This window comes from Gopherus evgoodei, unplaced genomic scaffold (genome assembly GCF_007399415.2).
Source record: "Gopherus evgoodei ecotype Sinaloan lineage unplaced genomic scaffold, rGopEvg1_v1.p scaffold_227_arrow_ctg1, whole genome shotgun sequence".
NCBI classification, from domain to species: Eukaryota; Metazoa; Chordata; order Testudines; family Testudinidae; genus Gopherus; species Gopherus evgoodei.
The window spans coordinates 20,243-46,959 of NW_022059890.1; the positions used below are offsets into that span (position 1 = coordinate 20,243).

The window sequence follows — 26,717 nt, forward strand, 5'->3', positions numbered from 1 at the left end:
TACATAAAAATGGGCTCTCTGTATTAAGGTGACAAATACAGGGTCAATTGCTTAAAAGAAATATGAATAAACAGCCTTATTCAAAAAGAATACAATTCAAAGCACTCCAGCAACTATATCCATGTAAATACAAAAGAAAACAATAGAAACCTTACTGCCTTACTATATGGTACTTACAACTTGGAAATAGAAGATTAGAAAGCAGGAAACAGAAATCCTCTCATAGCCAAGAGAGCATACAGGCAGAAGACCAAAGAACAAAGGACTCCCACACTTTTTCCCTCCACCCAGATTTGAAAAAGTCTGGTTTCCTGATTGGTCCTCTGGTCAGGTGTTTCAGATTACTTCTTTCCAGGTGAAAGAGATGTTAACCCTTAGCTATCTGTTTATGACACCTCTTCCACTGGATTCCCCCTTAAGCTCAGCTATCAGAACTGGAACAAAAGGACCCACCACTCAAATATAAACTCACAACAACACTTTATTTATTAAAGGAGAAGGAAGGAAGGAGCATGGATGACGGACTCTGGAGATTTGGTATAGAAAAGACATGCATGCACATACACTTGATAAAGCAAAGATGTTCTTCTACCTTTTCCAAGTGCTAATGACAGAGAAGCTTCAGAATCTGAATCAATGAGATTAACGATGGACTTCAACAGTGGATCACAGGCACAGGAGACAGGTATGTAACCCTATTTTAGACTCCTCCCTCCCTCGCTGCGTCATCTATGGTTGTAAGTCTGAGCTAACTAACCGGACCAAGTTCTTGCGTGCATGTCTGCTTCCCAAAAGAAAATAACACGCAAGCCCCAAAACATTTAGTGAGTGGCTACTGCAGGCCAATAACCAGTCTGACAGGGTGTGCCACCCCACGCAGAGAGAGCGAGCATTAGACACCTGAGCCCCCAAAGACTTAAGAGCTCAAGAGTCCTTGGCCCCTCCCCTTATCTGCCTTTATAGGAACCTGTCGCTTAGCAACAACAGATTCCTGCTCTTTCTACTTTCCCACCTTTTGCTCAGTGTAGGGGAATAAGAACCTGTCACAACATGGAGGTCACCTTGTTCTTATCCCAGATGGCCACCTAATAAACAATTCTTAACACCCAACTTTGGTATGTATCTTTCCCAGTAATTTGGCAGGGGCAAAGCTGTGACTAACATTTCCCCTCCTTGTCAGCGACAAACTGAGAAGGGGTGTAATGCCGACACTAATTGCTAATCATCCTTAGTTAAATTGAAGTGGGAGTGGTGAATTAAGCCATAAACTGCTACAAATTTAAATTTTACCCAGATGATGAATGATATCAAAATTCGAACTATGCCAATTTTGATAATTAGCAAAATAGTCAACGGATGGCATAGCCATTCATATAGATTGAGGTTCTTCCCAGGAAATGAGAGAAACTTATTCTACCAATAAGGAAAACCTCTGTGAGATGCAGGACATGGGCCTCTGAGAAAAGTCACTGGCTCCTCTCTAGGGAGACCCTGAGATACAAGAGGAGCCTCAGGGAATCAGCTCTTCTGCCCTAGGGACACTGCAGTTCCTGGATGGATTGTCCTCACGGCCATTCCATCCATCCTACCAAGGCCTTTGCAAGTGGGATCTGGGGTCCAGGGCATGTGCCTTGATCCTGATGTGCTGTTCATGGATCAGGGGTTCAGAGCAAATAGACCAGCCCCAAGACTGACCATTGTCCCAGCCTGGAGAAACAAGGAACTTGTGTCCAGCGAGACGTAGGCAGTGTCATGAACCCCATTTTCAAGCTCTGCGACCAGGGCTCGGCTATTCTACCCTGAGCACAAAGACTCAGCCCCTTGGGGAGGGGGAGAGGCTGGTTTGTAGAGCATGTACGCCTGCCCGCTGACCCTCCCCTGCTTCCTTCTGCAGCACATCCATCTCTCTCTCCAGTCAAAAGAGACCCAGGAGAGAGCCAAGGCCGTACCGACCAGCGCTGCCCTGCTCCAATTTGCCACCTCCCTGCCTGGATTTGACATAAGTGACCTCTGACCGCAGCATCCTGCAGAGTCAGGGCTTGAGTGAAGTTCCTCATCCCCTGGCTAATTGGTCCCCCCTGTTCCGTAAGGGACTGCATTCCATAGGCCACTGGCTGGCAGGGCTGTGCCTGGCCTCATGGCCCTTGTTATTCTGGAGCAGCGAGGCAGCGAGTGCTCATAGAGAGCCCTTGCCCTGGTCCCTTTACTCCAAGCTCCCTTGGGGGCAGAGAGGAAGAGGGCTCTTCCTCCTCTCACCCAGCGCCTCCTACAGAGGGGTGGGAGCAGAGCTCAGGTCCAGGGGTGCTGGGGAGCTGAAGGGAGAATGTTGATGGATTCCCCTCTTCTCCTCCTTCCACCAGACCTCCTCCGATTTCTCCAAGGCAGGCGAATTTGTGCTGCAGCTGGGTCTCTATATATCTCACCCAGACAATGATATCAACCGGCAAGCTTGGGGTGGGATATATTGGCCGCAGAGGTTCCTGCTTCAGAAGAGGGGTAAGAAACCCAGCTGGGCAATGGGACCCCATGGAAACGAGCCTCTCGGAGACTAGCTCCAGTTGGCCATTGGGACGCCTCTAGAACTAAGGCCTCTCTGCTTAGATCCACTGTAGCGGGGAAGAGGAACGCCAATAGAAATAAGGCCCCTCCTTTGAGACTTCCTCTGCTGGGTAATGGGAGCCTACAGAAAGACACTCCCTCTTCTGAGACTGACCCCAGCTTAGATGGTGACTCTTTCTCTCCCCCTCTCTCTGAATTAGGGAGACGAGTGTGAAAGTGCCAGGGAAATTGGCTGCTTTATCTCAGAGCCCAGCTCTGTCCCCCAGCCCAGGGAAATCAGCCCACCCCCGTACAGGGCAGCCAGTTCATGAGAGGACAGGAACGGAGGTATTGAGACACATGGAGGGAAAGAGCCCATCATGAGGACAGGGGCAGGAGCAGAGACCACAGGAGACGGACACAAAGCTTGTCGGATGTCACCAGTCGGGTAGCCAGAGTCAAATCCTGACTTCGGTGAGTGTGGGGGGTTCTCAGTATTAGCCCCATGAACAGGCACCCACTCCCAGAGCACAATGACCGTAAGGGTCACATGATTACTGTGATGGCTGAAAGAAATCCCCCTTCTGGTACTAACCCGCCTGGTACGGACCCTGCGATTCCATTGGGCCGTGGATGCCACGAGGAGCCTGGCTAGTGTGCACCCAGAAGGAAACGGGCACTGAAAGCGGAAGGCCAAACCTCCCCAATGGGTGTGTCTTTCTCCCCCAGGGCTCAACACCAAAGAGGCACCAGAGCTGTGGTGCCGCAATGGGCTCCACGATCCCGAGCGCCTGTGGTACAGAAACCTGGCCAGGGTGGGAGAGATAAGGACTCTCCGCCGGTGCATTGCAGCAGCTAAGGTGTGGAGCTGTCTGTTTCCCCCTGCAGTGAGTGTGTCATGGATACAGGGCTTATTTCCAGCAGAGTATGTGAGGCTCCTGGGAATGTCCATAGGGTGAGGCGTGGGAATGAACCAGATCTAAAAGACCCCGAACCTCTAGCGGGTGAGCTGCAGGAGCTATTGCTGCTGGGAGCAGTAGGAGTCCTATGTTGTCTGTGTGAGCTGCGTTCCAGAGCACGCAGACACATTCCCAGCATCTCATGCCACCTGCGGAGAATCCTGCTCCAGAAAGAGCTATTTGATGCCTCAGTGCCTGCAGTCTCCTACTGAAGGGGGTTCCTGGTCCAGGAGATCCCAAAGGTTGACTGCCCCAGGACTCTTCTCCACCTTGTGAGTCACTAGAGGGATTTGGAGCCTGGTTCTGGGCCATTGCAAGGGCTCTGGTTCTTTTGGTTTTAGGTCTTTGGCGAGCTGTTCATGGAGGACCAGAAAAGATCTTTCCTCCAGGCGGGGCTGCTGACCATCCACCACCCCCTAGCCCCTACATAGCTTGGTGTGCTATGGCGTCTGCACAGGTAACCCAGGAAAAAAGTCATGAAATTATTGTTTGCTGTTGCTTTCAAGGAGGGAGGGAGGGGAAATTGACGACATGTACCAAAAACCACCCGCGATAATGTTTTTGCCCCATCAGGCATTGGAGACGCTGGGATAGCTACCCAGAGTGCACCACTGCATGAGTCGATGCTAGCCCATGATATTGGGGATGCACTCCACTGACCTATTGGGCTTAGTGGGGACATACATGATCGACTATATAAAATCTCTTACGAAAGATTAACTTCTATAAAATGGACCTAATTTTGTAGTGTAGACATACCCTGAGTGTAGCAAATGCCTTTTAATAACAGAGGGAAACAATGTGGCATTATGTTGAGGAAACAAGACAAATAGGACTCATATCACAAACCATGAGCAAAAGACCCACCCCCAGGTAAGTTGGGCAGTGTCCTTTTCCCCTCAGCATCCTTTTCCCCTCACAGTTGCTGTCCTTGATCAGTGCAGCCCCAGAGTTCAGAAGTTCATCTGCAGAGTTTACCTCCCAGGCTGGGTGGAAAGTGGAGGAAGGTATGGCAGCACCTTACACTCTCCACTGTTGGGGCCCTTAACAGCCAATTGTCACACTGCTCTGTGGGGTTCTACTCCCATCCTCTCCACCAGCCATCCTGCTGGCCACTCACCAATATGTCTTCAGCCCCTCCCATACTTAACACAGCTCTCAAGGAGTTCAGCTGTTAGTGGGGATTCTTGCTGCTGGTACATCTGGATAGTCTTCTTGCAGCAGAACCACTAGTCCAGAAAAATCTAATACTTAAAACTATGCATCAGCAATTCCAGCCCCAGTGCACATAATAAGACTATGACTTGACTCTAAATTAGGTCTGCTCTTACACAGTGGAAAACAGACACCTCAAAGGAAATTGACAGAACGTATCCCAGTCATAAAATGCCAAGTATAGTTCTACTGTCCTTGAGTCACATAATCAGAACAACACCCCTTTATTACAATAACAAAGAGACTGGGGACTCCACAGCAGCCAAAGTGACCATTTGGGCAAGAGTCCCATCAAGCTAGGCAGGGTGGGTGTGCCCATGCAAATCACATCAGCCCTGAAGTCCTTTTCCACAGCTCACCACTAGATGTCAGGGGAGAGCTCATTCTGACTCTGCTTGCATCTTGAATTATGCAAATGAAGGCAAGGCTGGGGACAGTGTCACCTGCTGGCAGAGCAGGCCTCGTTACTGGGTCACCAGGGGATAACAACCTACACCAGTTAATGGAGCTGCTCCTTTGGCTCAGTGACGCCTAGCATGTAGACAGTACCTTTCATCAGGGGAGAGAAAAGCACTTTACAAAGCATCATTTGGCCATTTTGCAGAAGGGAAACTGAGTCCCAGGGCGGAGCAGTGATTTGACCAAGGCCATCCAGCAGGCCAGCAGCACAGTCGGGAATGGAAGCCAGCATTATTGAGTCCCAGAGCAGGGCTCTAACCACTGGGCCAGGAGGTTACTGTTACAGGCCCTCAGTTCACACCCATGCAGTGGAGGATGTCACATTATCAATGGTAGAAGCTGCCACCTACACAGGCTCTGGCAGCACAACCTTCTCCTTGCCATGGTGTCTCAGCCCTGCTGGGGCTCTAGGTCGGCGTCTGTACCACGCGGCTTGGCCCTGCTCCGGCCGGGGTGCTGGGGTGAGGGCCGCACCACGCGGCTTGGCCCTGCTCCGGCGCTCCGCAGGGCACCACAGGGCAGTTCACACCCAGAGGTTGGGAGGGACATCAAGTAGGAACTGAAACATAATTTCATGTATTTCCATCAACCATCCTCGTTCTATCTAATCTCTCTGTCTCCAGGATATCTAGAATCCATGCACCGTCTCAGGCTTCCATCATTCCTGTTGCCCTAGCAGTAAGAGAACCCCATTTCCTGGGAGTCCCCTGTGTTTTCCCAAGTATCCTTTGGGGAACCGGGCTGGCGGTGCATGGCTCCATGGCTCAGGTCTCTGCATACATCTTCCCCCGCCCCACCCCATCCCCTGCTTGACCTGTGATCCCCTCTTGATGGCTGCCTGTACCCCAGCCCTGCCCTCCTCTCCCAGTGCCCTGAGCTTCCCCAGCACCGTCCTCCAGGAATTCTCCCCATCGTGCCAAACATTCATGCACCATGAAGACCCCCAGCCAGGGAGGCTGCCCCCAGCTCTGTGCTGCTCCCCTCTGCTGTAGCCTCCTACAGGCAGGGACCAGTCTCTGGCTCAGAAGGTTGTTCCCTGCACAGTGCCCTGTGCACCCAGCCACCCCTCAGCCTCAGCCCACTGTGCTCCTGTCAGCGGGGGCAGGGGAGGGTAAGGAAGCAGCTGTGTCCTCAACCTCCACATCAGCCCAATCCCACACACCACCCCCCTTCACTTCCCAGGCATGAAAATAAAAAAGAGGAAGAAAAGAACCAAAAATCCACTGTAAATGCAAAATTGTTTCTACTCAGGGAGCACGCGACACCTTCCCATTGCACACCCAGGGTTGTGCTGCCTGGCCAGTAGGTCTCTGGAGCTGAAACGCATCGGGCAAGACCTGTACGTCTGGGCCTAGGAAAGGCACTGGGGACAAGGCTGCTGACGGCATGACCTGGGCTGTGTATGGGAGCCCTGCATATGACTATTTTTTTAATCCTGCTCTTCTCCTGCCCTACAATACTCAGGCCCACCTGCTCCCGCATTGCTTCTTGTGTTTTTATCTGGCTTCCACCCATAAAAACCTTAGATCCTGAAAATCCCACAAGAGACACAGATCGCCCCATGCTAATAAAAAAAAAAACAAAAAAAAAACCAATCATATATATACATCAGTAGGTGAGAGCTAGAGAATACAGCTCTCACCTACTAATGTATAAAGCAAAATGATTTGGATTAGTCATGTGATAAGTTTCTCTCATTTATAGGAAATGTACCTTTATTTAAAAGTTACACTCCTAATTTTAAAATACTAATAAGCACAGGCCACATCTTGCACAGTGCCTTGGTAATCCTGAGTATGAACTGGTGAAGAGGATTTCATGTTCGCATTTCAGAATCTAAAAGCAATGTATTGTTGCCAGCGACTGCAGCATTCTAGATAAATTTGAAGAGTATGTTTGGGTGTCTGTCCTCTTCACTCTCTCCTTCATGCCCCAATTTAAAGGTGTTTCTTCTGACACCTAAGTGTTCCCTTAGGACTTGAGGAAAGGCTGGTAACAAACACCATTGCCTCTTCCCTCTTCTCGACAAACTTCTTAAGTATGGCTGACTACTCTCCATGAGGAGGAAAAGAAATAACTTCATGCTTCACCCAGAGTCACCACTGTGTGTACCCTCTAATCTGTCTGTTTGTTTCTAATTTCTTTTCGGTCCTTGTTTCTACTTCCTCTGTATAGTTTTTCCTTTCTCTTGTCTCTTTTTCCTCCCTTACTTTGCTCTTTTGGCTTATAATTAACTATCTAAGGCCTGTTTCTTTGAGGATGAAGAGGGAGAGAAAGGCAAGGATTTCTTTGCCTACTGAAGTACTTTAATTTCTGTTCTGTCTTCATCACTGCAGTGACTGCTTGGAATGTACAAAGTCTCTTAGAAAAATAACTCTACTGTATAAATGCACCATGGACCAGGAACAAAGCTAACAGTACAAAAATGTAATCTTATTAACTCACAATTAAGAAACTTTTCATTATTATGTTTATGTTGCAGCTTTTAAAGAAATATCAACTCTCTGTATTAGTTCCTACATGGTCAGAGCTTTCTAAGTGTATGTCACCAAGGAGGCGTGTGTCCCTGCACTGTGTTGGCCTTTGTAACTTTTAATAAAGCTGCTGCTGAAACTACCATGTGTTCCTCAGCGTGTGTGTGTGTGGGGGGGGGGCGTTAAGAAGAAAGGTCTCTGCTGCCTTGCACTGCTGGGGAGGCGGCTGCACCTCCTGGGGGGGGGGCGTTGAGGGCAGAGTGGCCCACGGACAGTTGCCTCTCTGGGCCAGGCTGTAGCCCCAGATCCCCACCCTGGGTGATTGGCGGGGGGGCAGGGGGAGCTGGGTGCTGAGGCGGTGGCTCGAGCCCTAGCCAGTAGGTGGTTCCAGTTCTAGATCTAGCCCCTCAGGGGGTTGGGGGTGGCTGAGTGCATGTGTTCCTCTGTGTGCTGTCCCAGCTCTGCGCACAGAGCTGACACAGCAGATCTCGAGAGAACCCCCAATGACCACAGACTCTAGTAAGGTACGAAGGCACGTCAGCCAGGTTTATTGTCGAAGAAAAACACAGTCTCCAGCTCCCCAGCATAGAAGTCCAAGGTGCTGCTGAGGGGTGGCTAGCTAGTACTTATGTACTTCCTGACAATGGACTCAGCTCAGTCTGTGGTGGGACTTTCCACTGCCCCCGAGGCCGGCCAAAGACACTGCCCCAGGGATGCATTCTCATACACCGGTACAAACACGTTACACATCACTCCTGACATATTGAGGTGCAATCCCTCTACGTAGCAAGGTACAACCCTTCTACATAGTAAGGTGCCACCTCTCACCTTGTACATATGGTTCGAACAAAACAACTCTCAATCATATTACCCTTTTGGCCCTGTCATCGGAATGGGTCGACCTGTTCCTTGTTATCTGTGAGGAGTGTACAAGTATGCAAATGTTCTGATATCTGGTGTCCAGTACCTTTTAGGTATGTCTCTTTTCACAGCATCAGCCCTTTTCTTGCCAGCTTCTGTGAGCAGGGCCTGCCTCTGGCTCACAGCTTAACTTTGCTTAATGTTAGCAAAGTCTTGACCATTACTTTAGTTCAAGCCTTAGGCCTCATACTGGGCCTCTGATAAGGGTTTATCTCTCAGGGCCTCCTCTTACTACAGGGGCTCCCTGACAGCCTTTCTGCCCCACCGCACTCGTACTGCCCTATGGTAACGCTGGGGGGCCGGCCAAGGCCCCAATGGGAGGCAACTGCGTGGTGAGTCGGAGGCTGAGCCTGCTCACTGTGGGGCTGCATGGGGCTCTCAGGAAGGGGGAGAGAGACCCCGCTAGCGACTTGACCCTGGGGAGTGATGGGGGAGCCCAAGCTCTGGGGGTTCTACCTAAAGAACCACCGGGCTGAGGGCAAGGGCTGTAACTCTCTGGCCTTTGGGGGGCTCAATAAGTCCTCTTACAAGCTGGGGTGCAGGTGAGGGGTTGGGGGTGCTTTTTAAACCCCCCAGGCTGGAGGTGAGGGTTTGGGAGGCTCTATAACCCCTCCTACAAGCTGAGGTGCAGGTGAGGGGTTGCAGGGGCTCTATAACAATCACTCCCAGGCAAAATGAGACATGGACTTACATTCACTCTGTACTGAATTGCAGCCACTTCTGGGGCGAAGGGCAGTAGCTGCATAACACACAGCAACACTGCACAGGGATTGCCTGCCCAGCACTGAAATGCAGATACCTCTGGGGTGGAGCGCAGCAGCAGTGTAGTAACACAGCGACACTATACAGGGATCACTCACCTGGCACTGAAATGCAGACATCTCTGGCTGGAGCACAGCTGATGTGTCACAGCACTCAGCAACACTACACAGGGATCACTCACCCAGCCTGAAATGATGCCACCTCTGGGGTAGGAAAGCAGCAGCTGCTGAGCAGCCAAAGAGCGACACTACTCACAGTTTAGAGCAGGGTGTGAAGAAGACTCTCACTTCCATTTGAAAGCTCTGGGGGAGTTTACAGAAACAGAACATGCTGTTAACCGGAGCTGAACAGCAGCCAGGGCACAATAGCTTGGGTCTGCACTGCGGGTAACCAGACAACAGCTCTGCCATGAGGGATTTGCTCTGATTGATGGAAGGTGGGATGGGGCAGGGAGCCAGTCAAGCCTGGGGAACAGATTCCTTCTGCAGGAGGCTTTGCTCCAGGATCCTGGAGCCCAGGCTCTATGGCCATTAATTACCGCACCACCCAGCTGGAAGGGAAGGGCTGGGGCAGGTCTCTGCGCTCCACATGTCACAGGCGGACAAGGCAGAAGGAACCATTTCACAGACGGTTCTCAGCCAGGGTTACGTGTGCCCTGGGGGCGTGCAGAGGTCTTCCAGGGGAACATCCACAGGCTACAGAAGAAGCGTTAGCGAAGTCAGTACAAACTGACATTTCCTACAGACAGTGACTGGTTTATACTGCTGGGGGTGTTTTGTTATAGGATTACAGTCTGTTAAAACATGTGTCTATTAGATTCAATGTGTAGTTTGTAAAGCTAGAGCAGCAATCCAAGATGGAGTCTGAGCTGCCATCTTGTGGCACCATCTTGTTGTTTACTGGATCCAACCAGTTTTTTCCCTCCATTGGCCGCTCCAAGGACAAAGTTACCTCAGGCTGTTTCCCACCCTTGCTGGGACTGTACCATATTCTCCCGCCACTAAAGGCAGGAGGGGACTGAGCTCCCTGCGAGTGGCGCAGTCCGTCCCAGTGACTGTGCCTGGCTCCGGCCTGCCCAGCACCGTCTGGTGGCAGTGAGGAGCGAGGGACGGAGAGATCCCAGCGAACCCGCTGCTCTTCCTGGTACAGCCGGGGCCTGCCGGGGGGGGGGGGCGAGGAGCCTGGCTGGGGGGGGCTGGGTGGAGGGGGGGGCGAGGAGCCTGGCTGGGGGGGGCTGGGGGGAGGGGGGGCGAGGAGCCTGGCTGGGGGAGGGGCTGGGTGGAGGTGGAGGTGGGGGGACACAGCTGAGGGGGGCACTGGTTGGAAGGGGGACTTGCAGCTGCCGGGGGGGGCCCTGACCGGAGTGGGCTGAGGCCGCACTACCCCAACTCAGTTCTCTCTTTAACCCTGCCCGAGGCCCCCGCGCCCCACGTGACCAGGTGGGGGTTCAGTGGGGACCTGCATGGACCTGTCGCCAGGCACCTGCCATGGGTGCCCAGGCCCGGCCCCCGCAGCGCCAGAAGTCGGGGGCTGCAGAGTTCGGCCATCATCAGCCTTGCAGACATCGACCCACCAGCACCCCAGTTGCTTCATACTGAAATCAGTCACTGGGGGGGCTGGACCCATCCCTCAGTGACACTAGGGGGGCTGGGCCCATCCGTCTGTGAGGGGTCACAGACACTCCCCAGAGCACGGCAGGGAGAGGCCAGGGCGCGCACAAGGGCAGGAGCAGAACCCAGAAGTCCAGCCCTGCCCCACGCATAGCTGAATCCCACTTCCCCCCACAGGGCTCCAGCGAACGTGACAGGAGGCAAAGATGGCCCCATCCGGGTTGAAGGCGGTGGTTCGTGAGAGTAAGTGCGGAGCCAGGGGCTATGAGTCCGGTCGGGGGCAGGGTCCAGTTGGGTGTGGGTCTGGGGGGGCAGGCCCATTTGGGGAGGATTAGGAGTCAGTCGGAGCAGAGAGCTCCCCCCATCACCTGCTTGTCACACAGCAGAAGGGGAAGGAGGGTGTCTGCGCCACCCCCAACGGCTGCCACCTCTCACAGGAGCTGCACCTTGGGGGGACGTCTCTTTCCATGGGTTGACTCCCACCAGGGCCAGTGGAAGGATATTTTGTGCCCTAGGCGAAACATCCATCTTGCGTCCCTACCTCTCCCCAACGACCACCTCTGAAAACTAGTAATCTTAGTGTTATAAACAGCCTGTCAGAACGGGTAACGGCTGCGTGCGAGGAGAAAAATGACGTCATAGCCACTTTGTACCATAGTGAAGCAGTACACTTCTGCCCGGCCCCATCGCAGAGCTGGCCTAGGCTATAGCTGTAATGTAGGAGAGAACAAGTTAAAGCCTGACACTCGATCAGCATGGCCTCTGCTGCCTTGTGCATGCTGGACTCTGAGGTGTTAGTTGTTTGTTTTTTTTCTGAATAAGTTATCTGCTTTGCTTTTATGTATAGTATACATTAAGACACTATGAATAACAACATTTAATAATGTCCTGCAGTCCATCATACATTTTCTATTGGAGTAAAAGCAGAGCAAGGAAGAGAGACTGATTTGTAGTCTGGTTGCCACTGTCCAGCAGGCTGTAAATGTGGAGTCTCAGTGTATCTATTGGGTTTCCAGAAAGTGGGCCGAAGCCCACCCACTGCTAAAGGATCCTCCCCCAGCCTAAAGGGAGGACCCATAGGACCACAGAACCCAGTGATTATGGGGGACAACTAATAAAAGAACAGGGACAGGAGTGAGGTCAAGGGTCATAAGAAGGGAACCTAACGGGGACACCAAACAGAGAACCCCGGACAGCGCCCACTGCTCCTCGAAGGTGTCAAGGGAGCCAGCAGACACTGCCCAAAGGAACTCCGCCCGGATTCGTGAACGGACCATGGAGCGGAAACAAGCCCCACAGTCACCGGAGTCTCCATCGGCCAACCTCCACTCCCTGGTCGTGTAGATGGCCTTTTTAGCCAGGGCGAGGAGGAGGTTGACCAGGAGGTCCCGGGACTTTGTGGGGCCACGGATGTGTTAGTCCTTGTCTTCTTGCAACACCCTGACCTGCTGTGAGGGCTGCATTACTGCAGAAGCCCAGGCCACTGCTGAATCTCCAGCCCAGGCTTCAGTGAACGGGGCCTGTGGCTAAATCCAGACCACAGACCTGGGGTTTAAAAGGCTAGGGCTGGGCCAGGGCACCATGAGGCTGAAGAGCAGCAGGTCTGGGGTGCTCTCCAGGTCCTCGGCCACCAGCATGTCGGGGGTGAGGGCGGTGAGCACGAACTGATTCACCTTGGCCACTAGCAGCGCCGCGAAGCCCAGGGAGGGGGCCATGTTCACTGCGCCACCCTGCAGCCGCACCGCCACCTCGAAGTACTCCCGCTCCATGCCGTCCAGAAGCTCCACCTGCATGGAGACAGAGTCACAGCTGGGCCAGGGCTCTGCTGCCGTGTGATGGTAGCGGATCCCACATTTGTGGGGGAGCCCAGTGCTAGGGTGGCAGGGGGTGTGGGTGAGTGAGTGGAAGAGAGAGCCAAGTGCTGGGGTGGCAGGGAGTGCAGGTGTGGGGGCACTTGTGGGCGGGAGTGAGCTCAGGGCTCTGGGGGGGCAGCCAAATATTTTTTGCTTGTGGCGGCAAAAAACCTAGAGCCGGCCCTGTCTCTTGCTGCACAGGGACAGATCCTTAGTTCAGCTGCACTCGTATCTCGCCTGGCAGAAAGGAAAGGTGATCAGAGCCATGGCCCCTCTAGCCTGCCACCCCACCACGGTCGCTGACTGGGGGCTCTGCTAGGAGCACATCGCTAGCTGGCCTGAAAGCAGCCTCTGAGCCACTTCCCTGAGGGGTCTTTCCACCAGCCAGTGGGTCCTGGCTCAGGGCACAGCCATCCTGTCCGAGCCCCACCACTAATCCCCGTCTCTTTCCCTCACAGAGATCCTCAGCGTTGTCTTTCGCAGCGTAAAGAAGGAAGGAGAATTGAAGGTAAGCGGGCCGGGCCTGCTGCCCTGGTGTCCCCCTGGGGATATGCTGTATCCATATATTGTGCTCCTCCCCCTCCAGCCTCTTGGAATTCATTAGGAACCTGAGGTTTTCCAGGCTGGATCAGATCCCTGCTCTGTCTAGCCCATCATCCATCCCCAGCTAGGCTTGGGTATGTCTGCCTTCCCGCTGCGCTGGATCAGACCCAGCTTGTCCAGCCAGCCCCATATCTCCCCCCACACACACCGGATCAGACCACTGGGCCCAGTGAGCCAGCCTGGGTGGGAGGAGGAACAGGAGAGCACCAAGCATGGGGGCAGTATGCACCATTGGGCAGGCAGGTTATTGAGCCCCCGGCATGGACTGGGCTGGGGTGTGTGGAGCAGTGGGCTAGGCTGGTGCGGCAGAGGGAGCAAAGGGGACTAGCTTTCCCAGTGGCTGGATCTGGTGCAGCGGGATGCTGGGCTGCACAGAGCAATGGGTTCATTTGGCACGGCAGGAAGGCGGTGGAGATGTTGGGCCGATGGCCTACAGGGCTTTCCTAGGGGAACACAGAGATTCCCCTTGTTCCATTTCTCTGTGCCCTGCTCCTGGTTCTGTCCGAGGGCTGGGGACCGGGTATGTGGTGGATCAGAGCAGGGCACTGGGAGCTAGGATGCCTGGGTTCTGTCCTTGCCTCTTGCACTCACCCTGTCACCTGGGTGAAGAGGCTGATCTCCTCCAGTCTAGCAGGATGGAACCATTCTGAATGGCCGGGTGTCCCAAATTTGTCTCCGTCTCCTACATCTCATACCAGCCACTCTGCTCGGAGCTGCTCTCCTTGTCACTCCTCACGCAGTCCTTAGCACGGTCAGCTCAGCCAAGTGCAGGCTTGGTAATGGCCCTGCTGCTCTGCTGTGGAAGGGCTGGGCCGGGAGCCGTCGGCTCTGCTGTTAGTAGTCACTCTGCTCCCTTGGCTGTGCCACGGATGATGGGCAGTGCCACGGTGGGCATTGACTAGCTCATCCGAAGTGGCACGCTCCCCTCTCGCTACCCCAGGTGCTGATCATGGACCACTCGAGCACGCGCATCCTCTCATCGTGCTGCAAGATGTCCGACATTGTGGACGAAGGCATCGCACGTGAGTGGGCCCTCCCTCCCATCTACTTCCCCTGCCAGGGCTCCCCTCTTCTCTTCCTTGGACACACCTCACAGTCAGGGAATTGACTTGTCTACATTCACATTTGCATCTAGTTTCCCCCCTTTGCAGCCCCATAGACGCCCTCCTTGCTATTGGTATCTTCCCAGCCAGGTCCAGTTCCCTTAGCCTGGTGCATTCAGCCCCTGGAACCTCTTCAGCGCTTTTCTCAGACTCCCTTTAACTCCTCGCTGCTCCTCCCCCACGCTGCAGGCAGGGTCCTGGCTGGGGAGGGGGAATGCTGGCTCCCTGCTCCAGGGTGGAGGAGCCCTGGGGTTGAGGGGCACAGAGTTGAGCCAGGACTCTAGTGGGGTGCCCCCAGCACGATACGGAGGGATGTTGCCTCCCTGCTCTGTACTGTGGCAGCATCGCAGCCCTCGGCCCCACATCAAAGCAGCTGCTGCATTGTAGCCTGCAGAACCCCCCAGCCTGCTGCCAGCGAACATCCCTATTCCCCTTGGCTTTCCCTCCCCCCATCCCAGTGGAGAGCAGCTGGGGCGGGTGGCTAGGACACACTGACCTGCGCCCAATGTCTGCTCTCTCCTAGTTGTGGAAGATATTGATAAGTGCCGGGAGCCAATCCCCAGCCTGGAGGCCATCTACCTGCTCAACCCTGTGGAGAAGGTAGGAGCTCGGGCCTGGGGCAGGTGGATGGGGAGCAGGGGAGAACCCGGGGCAGCTCCTCTTGTTACCTGGAGGTGGCGCTGTCCGGGGGGGATGCGCAGCACGACGTCAGGATGGGAAAGGGGCAGTAGGGGCTGCCCAAGAGACTGCTTTCCCGGAGCTGGGCTTCGTGTTCTTTGCCATGTGAAGCACAGATTGTCCCACAGACCTCTCTGCAGTGCAGTCCCATGGGGATTGGACGGGATGATGCAGCAGGTGGAGAGAGGCAACCTCAGCTAAGCTGACTAGCTAGCAGGTGTGAAAAATCGGGACAGGTGTTGGAGGGGTAATAGGATCCTATAGAAGAAAAAAACCCAAATATTAGGACTGTTCCTATAAAATCGGGACATCTGGTCACCCTAACCTCAGCTGAGACTCAAAGCGAAGGAGAATCGCTGAGGCAGAGGCTCACATAGCAGGGGCTGTGGGGGAGGAGGCTCCTGCGTCTGCTGCAGGGAGGCGAGTGGAGGGGGACTAGGGGCAGGGGGCACTGGCGGAGCATGGTGAAGCCCAGAACCCACAGGTGCTGCCCGCGGATGGAGGGCTGAAGTAGACGACTGGGAGCTGGGGCCTGGGGCTCGGGACCGGTGTAACGGATGCTGGTTCTGGCGGGACCCAACTGAGAGTGCCAATTCAGGACAAATTGCTTAAAACAGGGCAGTTACAGCCCAAGGCTGGGGTTTTCCACCTCTAAGGCAAACCAAACCAGACAGACAGAGGACTTTGGTCTTACCCCACTGGCTAACCACAAGTTACACATGGAATTCCCTTAGACACTCCAGTCTCCCAGTGTTACCACAAGTGCCACTCTTTATGGGGATAAATGGTTATGAAAACCAATGCCCTAATAAAAGAAAAAGGGTTCTCCTTATCCCTAAGGACCAAGCCCCAGACCCAGGTCAATATATAAATCAGATCTTACCCACAAATCCTGCTGTTGCCAGTCCTTTAGAATCTAAAATCTAAAGGTTTTTTCATAAAAGGAAAAAGATAGAGATGAGAACTAGAACTGGTTAAATGGAATCAATTACATACAGTAATGGCAAAGGTCTTAGTTCAGGTTTGTAGCAGTGATAGAATAAACTGCAGGTTCAAATCAAGTCTCTATAGTACAGTACATCCACAACTGGGATGGGTCATTCTGTCCTTTGTATAGAGCTTCCTTGTACCAAAGTCCCTATGAAGCAGGACTGAAGACAAGATGGAGATGAGGCATCAGCCTTTTATAGGCTTTTCCAGGTGTAAGAACACCTCTTTGTTCTTACTGTGGAAAATTAACAGCAAAATGGAGTCTGGAGTCACATGGGCAAGTCCCTGCATACTTTGCTGAGTCTCAGAGCATATCTGCCTTCTCTCAATAGGTCAGTTGTATAGCTGATGATCCTTAGTGAGCCATCAAGCAGACTAGGCAGAGCTAACACCAACTTGTGTGAGGTGTCACCCAGAAGCATAGCAGAAGTTTGAAATACACACAGTCTAGAGCCAATATTCATAACTTCAACTACAAAAATGATACACATACACATCTAGCATAACCATAACCAGCAAACCACAACCTTGTCTTAGACACCCTATTTGACCTAAATTATACAAGATTTGGTTCCACTACAGGACCTTGGTTCCATGTTCTGTATGGTCCCTGTTCAAGTCAATAACGTGACAACTGGGCAGCCAGGTTCTCACCTGTCACAATGGCCGGTCATGGAGTCCGAAGAGCTTCCGAAAATCCTGCCTGGCTAGCGGGTGTGGCAAAGCTGCAGGTGCCCAGTGTGGTGCCCGGGGAGGGAGCGGGCCCTGATGGCGGCTGCCTGGGATTGCTGTTCGGCCGGCTGTTCCCTGGGCACTGCTCAGAGCCCACTTAGTTCAGCAGCAAGGCCAATGCCAGGTCCCGTCTGTGGCCGAGCACGGACACTTGTGTGCCAGCAAGAGACGTGGCAGGGCCCCGAGACTGTCCCAGGCACATGGGCACATGCCCTGCTCCAGGTGGAGAGGGAGCCCAGAGACAACGGGGTGAAAACCAGCCCACCTCCTGACGGCATCATGCTGGGCCCTGCGTCCCCAGGGGCTGGGCATGGGCTGGGCCCTTCGGGCAGCAGGGAGGGGCCTCGACTGGTGCTGACAACTCCCCTCCCCCCTTTGCAGTCAGTGCAGGTTCTTATCAGTGACTTCCAGGGCTCCCCCACCAACTACAAGGCAGCTCACATCTTCTTCATCAGCCGTGAGTATCGGGGGGCAGCGGATCCTCCAGCTGGGAGCCTGGCCAGCGACACACGGGGGGTGGGGGGTCTCTCTGCCAGCAGGCCAGTGCCCCAGCAGGCCAGACCGAACGACCGCACCTATCTCTTCCCCCCTTTTCCCCCACGGGCCTGCCTCCAGCCAACACGGCTCGCAGCATGCGCCCAGAAAGGCAGCCTATGGCTATCATTCCCAGCATGCATTGCTCCATCAGTCCCAACTGGGGTGGGGGCATGGGACACCACCAGAACAAGCAGTGTGTCAGGGTCACATCTGCTTCTCCCCATTACAGCGGCAGGGGGAGCCCAAGTCCCCATTGCTCCTTGTGCATCATCCGGAGTTGTACAGTCCGGTCACTTCCCCTTGTGGAGGGGCTGAGGGCGGGGTGTGAGAGGGGCTGCATAGGAGAGATTGTGACCCCCCCTCCTTGTTGCTGATGCTGCAGAAGGCGAGAACCCGGCGTGACTCTGGTTCATGGGGGGCTCGACTCATCGTTGACTCCTGTGTGTCCTCGCTGGCTTGCCCAGATTTCCCACAGGTGTGCAGCACTATGGCCCTGCTGTGCCCATCCTGGCCCTGTCTGTGGGGGCTGGCGCTGTGCTGGGGGTCCTGAGCCCTGTACCTGTCACCCCCACCCACTGCCTTTGCCTTGCAGCCTGTCCTGAACCTCTGTTCAAGGAGCTGAGGAAGTCACGGATCTCCAAGGCCATCAAAACCCTCAAGGAGATCAACCTGGCCTTCCTGCCCTATGAGAGCCAGGTGAGGGGTGGCCGGGCTTTGAAGGAGCCGGACTGCGGGGCGGAGATGGTGACTTATGATACCCCACCCATAGTGTTCAGCATGGCTCGGGGGGTGTGAGGGGAAACCTTTCCTTCTAGGACCCTGGGTTTATTGCCAGGGACTAGTCATCTGCTCACACCCTGTGAGATATGGAATCGCTGACTTAGATGTATGGGGGAGTAGGACCCTGCCTCCCTGGCTTCACCTGCTCTTACCGATGGTTTATACCACGCCTGCAAGACAGCCCAATACTCCACACACCTGCCCTTTGCCCAACCGCCCCATCCCCTCCTTGTGTCGTCAGTGGACTTCCCCCCCTCATGCCCCTGAGGGGAAGGGCTGCGTTGTCAATCCCAAATGCATGGAGGGGAAACTGAAGCACAGAGCATCATGAGCCTGGTCTACACACAAAAGCTTTGTTGATATGGGTTTGTTACGGGGACGTGAGAGAGAAAATTCCCCCTGTAACTGATGCAGCTGTGGTGGCAGAGCCCCTGGGTAAATGCCGTTATGCTGGCAAAGCAGTCCTTTCGCCACTGTAGCTTATTTCATCTGGGGTACCAGTGCCAGCTGTGCCAAGAGAAGCTTTGGCTGGTATAAGCTGAGTGTCCGTCAGGAAGATTTGCTGGTTCACCTGTCCTGTTCCAACAGCAAACCCTTCATGGGTCGATACTTTTATTGGTGTCCAAGCACATTTGCCCCAATGGCTCGTTCTGTTCGGCCAGTGAAATAAGCGACAACAGCAGGCACGCGTTGATGCCAGGTTTGCCCGTGGCTACACTGGGGCTTTCACCAGACTAGAAGCGTGGCCAAGCCCCCTCCCCCAACATTGACTTCTCCAGGGCAGAAACACACCCCTGAGGGCACCTGGGAGTCTGCAGCCCAGTAACGACCTGTAATCGGGGAGTCTTCGTGCCAGGCTGGTGCATGAATCTCTGGGCTGCTGTCCCTCTACCACAACAGGAGTGGCTCTGGCAAAGGGATCTCCCTCACTAGGGGCTCGCTATGGCTCCGCCAGGCTGGTCTGGTCCAACAGCGCATCTTAGGGGCGCGGTATGGAGCACAGCTGGCCTGGTTGTCAGCAGTTGGCACCAGGGATTGATCTCTGCTCCCCTCGCCCACCAGGTGTACTCCCTAGACAGGCCACAGACCTTCTACAACTGGTTCAGCCCCTGCCGCTTCTGGGAAAAGAACAAGGAGCTGGAGATGATGGCAGAGCAGATTGCCACGTTGTGTGAAACCCTGGAGGAGTATCCAGCCATCCGCTACCGGAAGTGAGTGTGCCGGGGGAAGGGGTGTGACGAAGTGGGAATGTTCTTAATGTTTTCTCTGAATACTGCGTGGGTGCCTGTGACCCAGCAGGGAGAGGGGAGTATTGACCTGGGAAGGTTGCAGGGGAGTTTTGCTGGGACTGTCTGCAAGGGGGATGGGAGACTTTCCTTGAGGCCAGATACCTGAGCATGTAACGTGAGAACCAGGAGGGGAGTTGGAGCCAGGTGACACCTTTGCCAGGAAATGGACAAAGGCTGGAGGAGGAGACGAGGGGGCGGGGGGAGGGGAAGCCTGGGTGAGACGGCTGGAGGGAGTTTCAATTTGGAGCTGGCTGAGAAAATGGAGGGGAGCCAAGTTGGGGCCCTGGCCTCCCTGGCGCCCCCAAGATGGACCTGACTGAGGGGGTCCTGTTGTCTGTATCTGAAAGACCTGTCTTGGACTGTGTTCCTGTCATCTAAACAAACCTTCTGTTTTACTGGCTGGCTGAGAGTCATGGTGAGTCGCAGGAAGTCAGGAGTGCAGGGCCTTGTCTCCCCCACACTGTGACAAGGAGTACCCAGCCATCTGCTTCAGGAAGTTAGTGTGCCCGGGGGAAGGGGTACCCAGCTACCCTCTATAGGAAGTGAGTGTGCCCAGAGGGAGAAGGGTACCTGGTCATCTCCTACAGGAAGTGCGTGTGCCTCTGCGGGAGGAGAGGTTTCTGACCCACAGGGTTTGTCTTTGTTGCAGGGACAGTGAAGATAACTTCCACGTGGCTCACGCTGTGCTGGCCAAACTCAAGGCACACGAGCCCAGCATGGGAGAGGTGAGTGAGCTGTGCCGGCCATGCCCTCACCATGGGACAGAGCTGAGGGGGGAGCACATGAGAAGTAATTTCGAACCTGCCTGGAGATCCTGGCGGGGTCTAGACCCCCTTGGAGATCCTGAGGGGTTGGCAGAACAATAGCATTCCTTTGTGTGGACTAATGGCCCCAGCCCTTCTCTAACACTGGCCGTGGGCAGATCTCAAAGTGCTCTACAAAAGCCAGTGTCTTCATCCCCTCTGCACAGATGGGGAAACTGAGGCACCGCCTGGGGAAGTGTGTGCCCAGCACATCTCTGTTTATAAACAAGGCAGTTTGATCACAGAATTAAGCTTTGCACACGGAGCCTCTTCCACACTTGGACACTCCTGTCTGTGTGTGCGCTCCTACACCCATCCCCATGGTATCGGAACCTCACTAATGAATTCAGCCTCCCAAGGGAGGCAGGATGGCCTGTGTTACAAATGGGAAACTGAGGCATGCAGGGAGTCTGCCAGAGCAGGACTAGAACCCAGCTCTCCTAAGCCTTAGCCACAAGTCAGCGCTGGCTTGTGGGCTCCCCCCAGCTTCTGCCATTCCCATCCCACCCCCAGCAGAGGGGAGCTGCAAACCCACCCTGCCCTGGATTCTCGCACAGGAAACCCAGAGGCTCCTGTCCCCCTAGGAGAAGCAAAGTGATGTAAAATCCAAGGCCTGCCCAGATCTCTCCCTCCTGTTGCTTCTGCTCTTGCTTCCAGCCTTTGCCAAGCTGCTGGGAGACTGTGCACCTGTGACCAACTGGGAATGTTTGTAATATCTTTTATGAAGCCGATGCGTGCCTCAGTTTCCCCTATATGTTGCATGACTTTTCTGGCGGGGCATGGGAGGGAAGGACTCTCAGGGAAGGTAAGAATCATGATGTGTGTAGGGGTGTCACCTCCCTGTCTTGGTGAAATGAAGAGAATCCAACCCAGATCAGCCTGGGAGCCAGAAAGACCGTGCTGGCTCCAGCTGCTCCTGGCTGGACACTCCCAGCAGGGAATCGGAGCAGGGCCCCCAGCTCGAGAACACAGAGTTGGGAAGGTTTGAGCTGGGGCATAAGTGAGGGAAGCTGGGAGCTCTCGCCTGAGAACTGACCAAGGTCAGACCGAGGCCTGGTCTACACGAGGCAATTGGGTCGGTGTAACTGCGTCGCTCGGGGGCGTGAGAAAGGCGGCGTCACTGAAGCGGCGCAGCTGCAGCGGTTTACATGTAGACACAGTGGTGAGCTGGAGCCGGTTCGCGGGAACCAGTTGTTAAATTTAGAGGCCCTTTTAGAACCGGTTGTCCTGTGCAGGAAAACCGGTTCTAAAAGGGCTTCTAAATTTAACAACCGGTAAGTATAAGTGATCCAAGAGCGTAGCGTGGGGGGAGCAGCCACTCTCCCTCAGCACATTACCCAAATGTGGCACCGACCCCGTGGGTGCTCCAGCTCCCCACCCCAGCCCCAGCTCACCTGTGCTCCGCCTCTCTTCTCCCCCACCCCCCTGCTTCCCACAAATCAGCTGTTCACGTGGGAAGCCCGGGAGAGCTGAGAAGCAAGCAACAGCTTCGTGCACACCTGGCTGCCCAAACCATCTATACAGGGAAGGGATTGACAGCCTGCTTGTTAACCACCGGAGCTACTTGCTGCAGCAGAGCTGGCTCCAGCCTGCAGCCCTTGTCTGATCTGTGCTATTCTCAGGAGCTGAGAGCAGTGCTGAGGAGGTCGAAGTCCTGCTCCGTGCAACCCTGCTGCTCTTACTCCTGTGAGTCCCCCCAGGGATATTGCTGAGGCTCTTGCCAAGCCTCCCTGTCACAGGTGTGAGCACTATCCCCATGTTACCTGGGGGAAACTGAGGCATGGAGCAGCATGCCAGGAGTAGGTGGCAGAGGCAGAAATAGGAGCCAGGAGTCCTGACTGCCCAGCCCCCTTCAATAGAATATCACAGAGCCAGGAGCGCTGACTCAAGCTCCTCCTCCATGCAGCACAATCCCGGCTGGCCAGTCCAGTGTGCCCCCGCCTTGCCAGCTGGCGCAGAACCCCAGGGTCTCTTGTAGCATGGCCTCTAGCAGTCAGGTCTCCAAAGCCACCCAGCCCGCGGTCATGGCGCCCTGGGGCCTTGCCTGCACTAGTCCCTCTTGCCTTGATGTTTCTCACCTGCCAGCCCTGAGGGGTAGCTGGCACAGGCAGTGCACTAACCACCCCTCTGCTCTGGGCAAGGTGGGGTGACCCAGTGGTTATGCCAGCCCCCATCTGCAGTCAGGGATCCCTCCAGCAGAGTTGAACTGGCAAAGGTGTGAGCTGAGTCCGGGAGGTGAGGGGGTGAGGGGGAGACGCTGGGCATAGCAACCCACCCAGGCTGGGTAGGTCTGGAGAGCAATGATGGCGCCAGCTCTGGGTTCATGTCCCTGCTCTGCCACAGACTCCCTGTGTGACCTTGGGTGTGTCACCCAGTCTCTCTGGGCCTTCATCCCCCTCTGCAATGGGGTGACAGCCCTGCCCAGCCCAACGTGCATGGTGTGGGGGAGGCAGGATGAAGCAATGATAGTGCTACAGTGGTTGGGGCCAGATACTCTTCCAAGAGAGGCGCTTCCCCGTCAGCCTCAACTAGGGCGCCCAGAGAGCAAGTGTGAAAAATCAGGACGGGGTGGGGGGTAATAGGAGCCTACATATGAAAAAGACCCCAAAATCAGGACTGTCCCTATAAAATCGGGACATCTGGTCACCCTAGCCTCAACCCATTTACCCAGAGACTGTGGAGACCTGCCAGTGAGTGGGTGGTGACTGGTCTGAGGTTCTGCTTCCAAGTGTGGCTGAAAAATCGGGCCATGTACTGAGGTGGGGCAGTTGGGGGAGCGTCAGGGGCTGTACGTCTCCACTCCCCCCTCCCCCGACTGTCTGTGCTACCCAGTGAAGAGCAGACGCAGCCCCTTGCTGAGGTGCTCCTGGGTGGGCTTGGGTTCCACTGGGGCTGCTGGAGCTGGTTTCAGAGCCATCTGCCATGGGAGTGCAGGGCTGGTCTCCTAGCGCCACCTGCTGTGCATGCTGATCAGGCAGGGAGCAGGGGCTGGACCAGCCCGCCCATGATGTGGGTCTGAGACGCTGACCATCTGAGTGATCTCTGTCCAGCTGGATGCTGGGAGGCCAGCCAGGCTGGGAGTGGGGAGCTAGAGCCTCACGTGGGGTCCCAGCTCAGATGCAAGGTGGGGCATCGGGATAACGTCCCATTGTCACCGTCTGGGACCTTGTATCAAAGAGTCTCTGGGCCTGGTGTTGATTATCAATAGACTAGCCAGGGCCTTCTGGTGTAGTTCCCCCTGCCCCCACGCAGCATATGGGGCAGGGTGTAGTCGGGGGGGGGCTGCCTTGTAAGGGGCATGCTCCCGTTGGTGGAGAGGCACAAGCAGAGAGCGTGCTTGGGGGAGGGGGCATTGCTATTTGCATGAGAAGCAGGTGGCCTGTCCCTGCAGGGGGCTTTTCAGCACACCTAGGTGGGGAACTCTCCCTGCCAGTCAGGGCGGGACCCCAAGGCACATCCCAGCTAGCTTGAGAGGTGTTTCTTGGCTTCTCCCTGGGGTTGGGGGCTGGGCCACAGAGAGTGCGAGTGGTAAAGTTTCAGGCCACCAGGGCCCATTGGATTGTGCCGTGTGAGCCAGGCCGGACCCCTCCGCCGGAGCAGGGGGTGACGGGTCTCTCTCTCCTTTGCTCCAGGGCCCCGACAAAGCCCGCTGTCAGCTCCTGATTGTGGACCGGAGCTTCGACCTGGTGTCCCCACTGCTGCACGAGCTCACCTACCAGGCCATGGCCTACGACCTGCTCACCATCGAGAACAACACCTACAAGTAGGGCCTGGCTGCCAGCAGGGAGCACCCCGCACTCCTCCTCAGGCGGGCGGGGGGGGATGTGACCCAGGCACCTGCACCGCTCCGCAGCCCCCACGCTTCGGGGAGGGGTGTTGCAACCTGACCCCGTCTCCCCTCCCCTGCAGGTATGAGACAACGGGGACCAGCGACTCGCAGGAGAAGGAGGCGCTGCTGGATGAAGACGACGAACTCTGGGTGCAGCTACGCCACATGCACATCGCTGACGTCTCCATGTGAGCGCGCTCAGCCTCGCCCCTGACACGCCCCTCTGTGCCTCCGTCCATCCCCCGGACATGCCCCTCTGTGCCCCACCCAGGGCCGGGACCCCCCCGGACACACCACTCCGTGTCCCACCCAATGCCTAGTGCTGGGACCTGCTACTCATCCCCCTGCTTCAGCACACCCCTCCCCTCCCCACCCACTGCCAGGACCTCTCCCCTCGGACACACCTCTCCCACCCAGTGCCAGGACAGCCCACCCCCTTGACACACCCCTTTCCCGATTTTCCAGTGCCGGGACTTCCCCCATCTGCCCCTTCAGACACACCCCTCCCCACCCTGGGGCCCCCTTGGACACACCCTTCCCTTCCCCTTCCCACCCAGTGTTGGAACCCCACCCCCCCTTGGATACACTCCTCTCCCACAATACACCCCCCCCCGCAATACACCCTTCTCCTGCTCACTGCCAGGACTCCCCCTCCCCCTCCCACCCAGTGCGGGGGCCCGTCCCTCAGACCTGCTCCTTTTTGAGTGCTGAGACCCCCTGGACCCAGCCCCTCTCCCCAAAGGACCCCTGAGCGCTCCCTTCCAGAGCCACTGTCTGCATCTCCTCTCGGGGATCCCGCTGGACACTGTCTTCCCCCGATCCCAGGATCTCCCCATGCACCTCACAGCCCCCTTGAGGGAGTCCTTCACCGACCTCCTGCTGGGTCTGCTTCTGCCCTCAGATCCACCCAGCAAGGCGCCAGGAGCCCCCAGAGGTGCACTGAACTCTCTGCCTTGGGGTAACTTGGGAAGAGCCTCCCACACTCCCCCGGCCCCATCTGAGGCTCTCGAGGCAAAAAACCCTGGTGCCCATGGGGTGAGGGCATAGGACAGGGTGCCCCTATCTTGAAGGCAGTGCCTGGCTCCAGTGTGACCCCTCTCTCTGCTGCAGGAAGGTGACGGAGCTGCTGCACGCCTTCTCTGAGAGCAAGAAGCTGACCACGGACAAGGTGCGGCAGGGGCTGCGGGGGGAGCGATTGAGGAGTCTGGGATGGGGGGATCCATCCCTCTGCCACTGATGGGGAGGGGAGGCTGCTCTGCTGCCCCAGGAGGCTTTGGTGGAGTGGTGGGGGGGTATCCCATTGCTCCCAGAGTTTGCCTGTAAAGGGCTAAGAAGTGTATGTGGAGCCCCCTGCCCCCCAGCCAGAGCTGTGAAACTCCCGACTATACGGGAGGGCAGAGGCCCATGGGGCGGGGTCAGACAGCAGGATCGGGGTCACACAGGGAGAGCTGCTGGGAGCCAACGCTGGCATCTCCCCAGCCTGCTGCCGCTTTACACCTCAGGAGGCGCTTGGGTTGTGAGGCTCCTGTCTCGTTCCAGCTGGCCTGGGAAGAGCAGGTCTAACCCAAGCCACAGCCATGTGTGGCCTGAGTGACCCACCCTGGCGCAGGGAAGGCTTCTGCCCTGCAGGGGGTTCCATGCGTTGGGAGGGGCCGGGATCTCACCACCTCCTCCCTCCAGGCCAACATCGAGGACCTGTCCCAGATGATGAACTTTCCCCAGTACCTGAAAGAGCTGAACAAGGTAACGGGGCTGGGGCTGTTAGTGGGCGGGGGGCAGGGCATTCAGTGGGGTGATGGGGGGGCAGGGTGTCTGTGGGGCTGGTGAGGGACAGTAGGGACTCTCTGGGGGGCAGGGCACTCTGGGGCACTCCGCTTTACTGCCTGCTGAGAGCTGCTGACCTGTTCCGTCGGGCAGAGCCATTTCCCCCCTAGGTGCTGTGTGGCACCATGGGCAGCAGCCTGCCCGTCAGTGCCCAGAGCTGCCATGTTAGCCCCAGCAATGGCAGCCCTTGGGTAATGCCTGTGCCTTGCTGCTGCAGCTCTCGGGAGAATGCAGCTCCCTCCTCCTGATCCTCCCCTCCAGCTGCCCCGCTCCACCCCAGAGGTGGCTGCACATCAGTGCTGGACAAAACAGTCCTTATGTACTAGTCTTATACAGTCAGTTGTGGCTGCCCCTCTGGCCGAGGGGCCTTCCTTGGGGGTTGGGGGGTGCAGGTGCTCTGGACCAGCCAGTGATGCGATAAACTCCCCCATGCCCTGGTCTCTCCCCGCAGTACTCCACACACCTGAACCTGGCTGAGCACTGCATGCGGCACTTCAAAGGATCGGTGGAGAAGCTATGCAGCGTGGAGCAGGTGGGTCTGTGGGTAGAGCCTGGCTGGGGGGCAGAATCTGGCTCATGGACTCAGCCCGGAGAGAGGGGTCTCAGACCCACAGGCTCACTGGAGCCAGGGCCAGCCCCCACATGCAGCACCAGGGGTGTAGAAGGGGGACATGGGACTCGGGTTACTCCCTGGAGGCCCATTGCTCACCCCAGCTGGAGCTGACCCCAGGGAGGGGACACAGGGGGTAGGCGAGCTG

General features: G+C 55.9%; 1 protein-coding gene and 2 long non-coding RNA genes across 3 annotated transcripts; 2 read left to right on the forward strand and 1 right to left on the reverse strand.

Moving 5' to 3' along the window:
• The first annotated feature begins 1,218 nt into the window (after positions 1–1,218).
• Positions 1,219–9,639, forward strand: LOC115640175. Its single transcript, XR_003997831.1, has 3 exons — positions 1,219–2,967; positions 8,076–8,082; positions 9,629–9,639. It is a non-coding gene; the product is annotated as an uncharacterized LOC115640175 (long non-coding RNA).
• A 2,636-nt stretch (positions 9,640–12,275) lies between these two features.
• On the reverse strand, positions 12,276–16,088 carry LOC115640174. The gene is made up of 3 exons (XR_003997830.1): positions 16,059–16,088; positions 15,166–15,433; positions 12,276–14,378 (listed from the first exon to the last, which is right to left on the reverse strand). It is a non-coding gene; the product is annotated as an uncharacterized LOC115640174 (long non-coding RNA).
• Positions 16,089–16,441: 353 nt separating this feature from the next.
• Positions 16,442–26,683, forward strand: LOC115640176 (syntaxin-binding protein 2-like). The gene is made up of 9 exons (XM_030543004.1): positions 16,442–17,354; positions 18,027–18,130; positions 19,277–19,425; positions 20,153–20,228; positions 23,939–24,069; positions 24,216–24,323; positions 25,246–25,303; positions 25,816–25,878; positions 26,411–26,683. Exons 1-9 carry the CDS (start codon positions 16,934–16,936, stop codon positions 26,681–26,683), a joined length of 1,383 nt encoding a protein of 460 aa, XP_030398864.1. The 5' UTR covers positions 16,442–16,933.
• Positions 26,684–26,717: the final 34 nt, after the last annotated feature.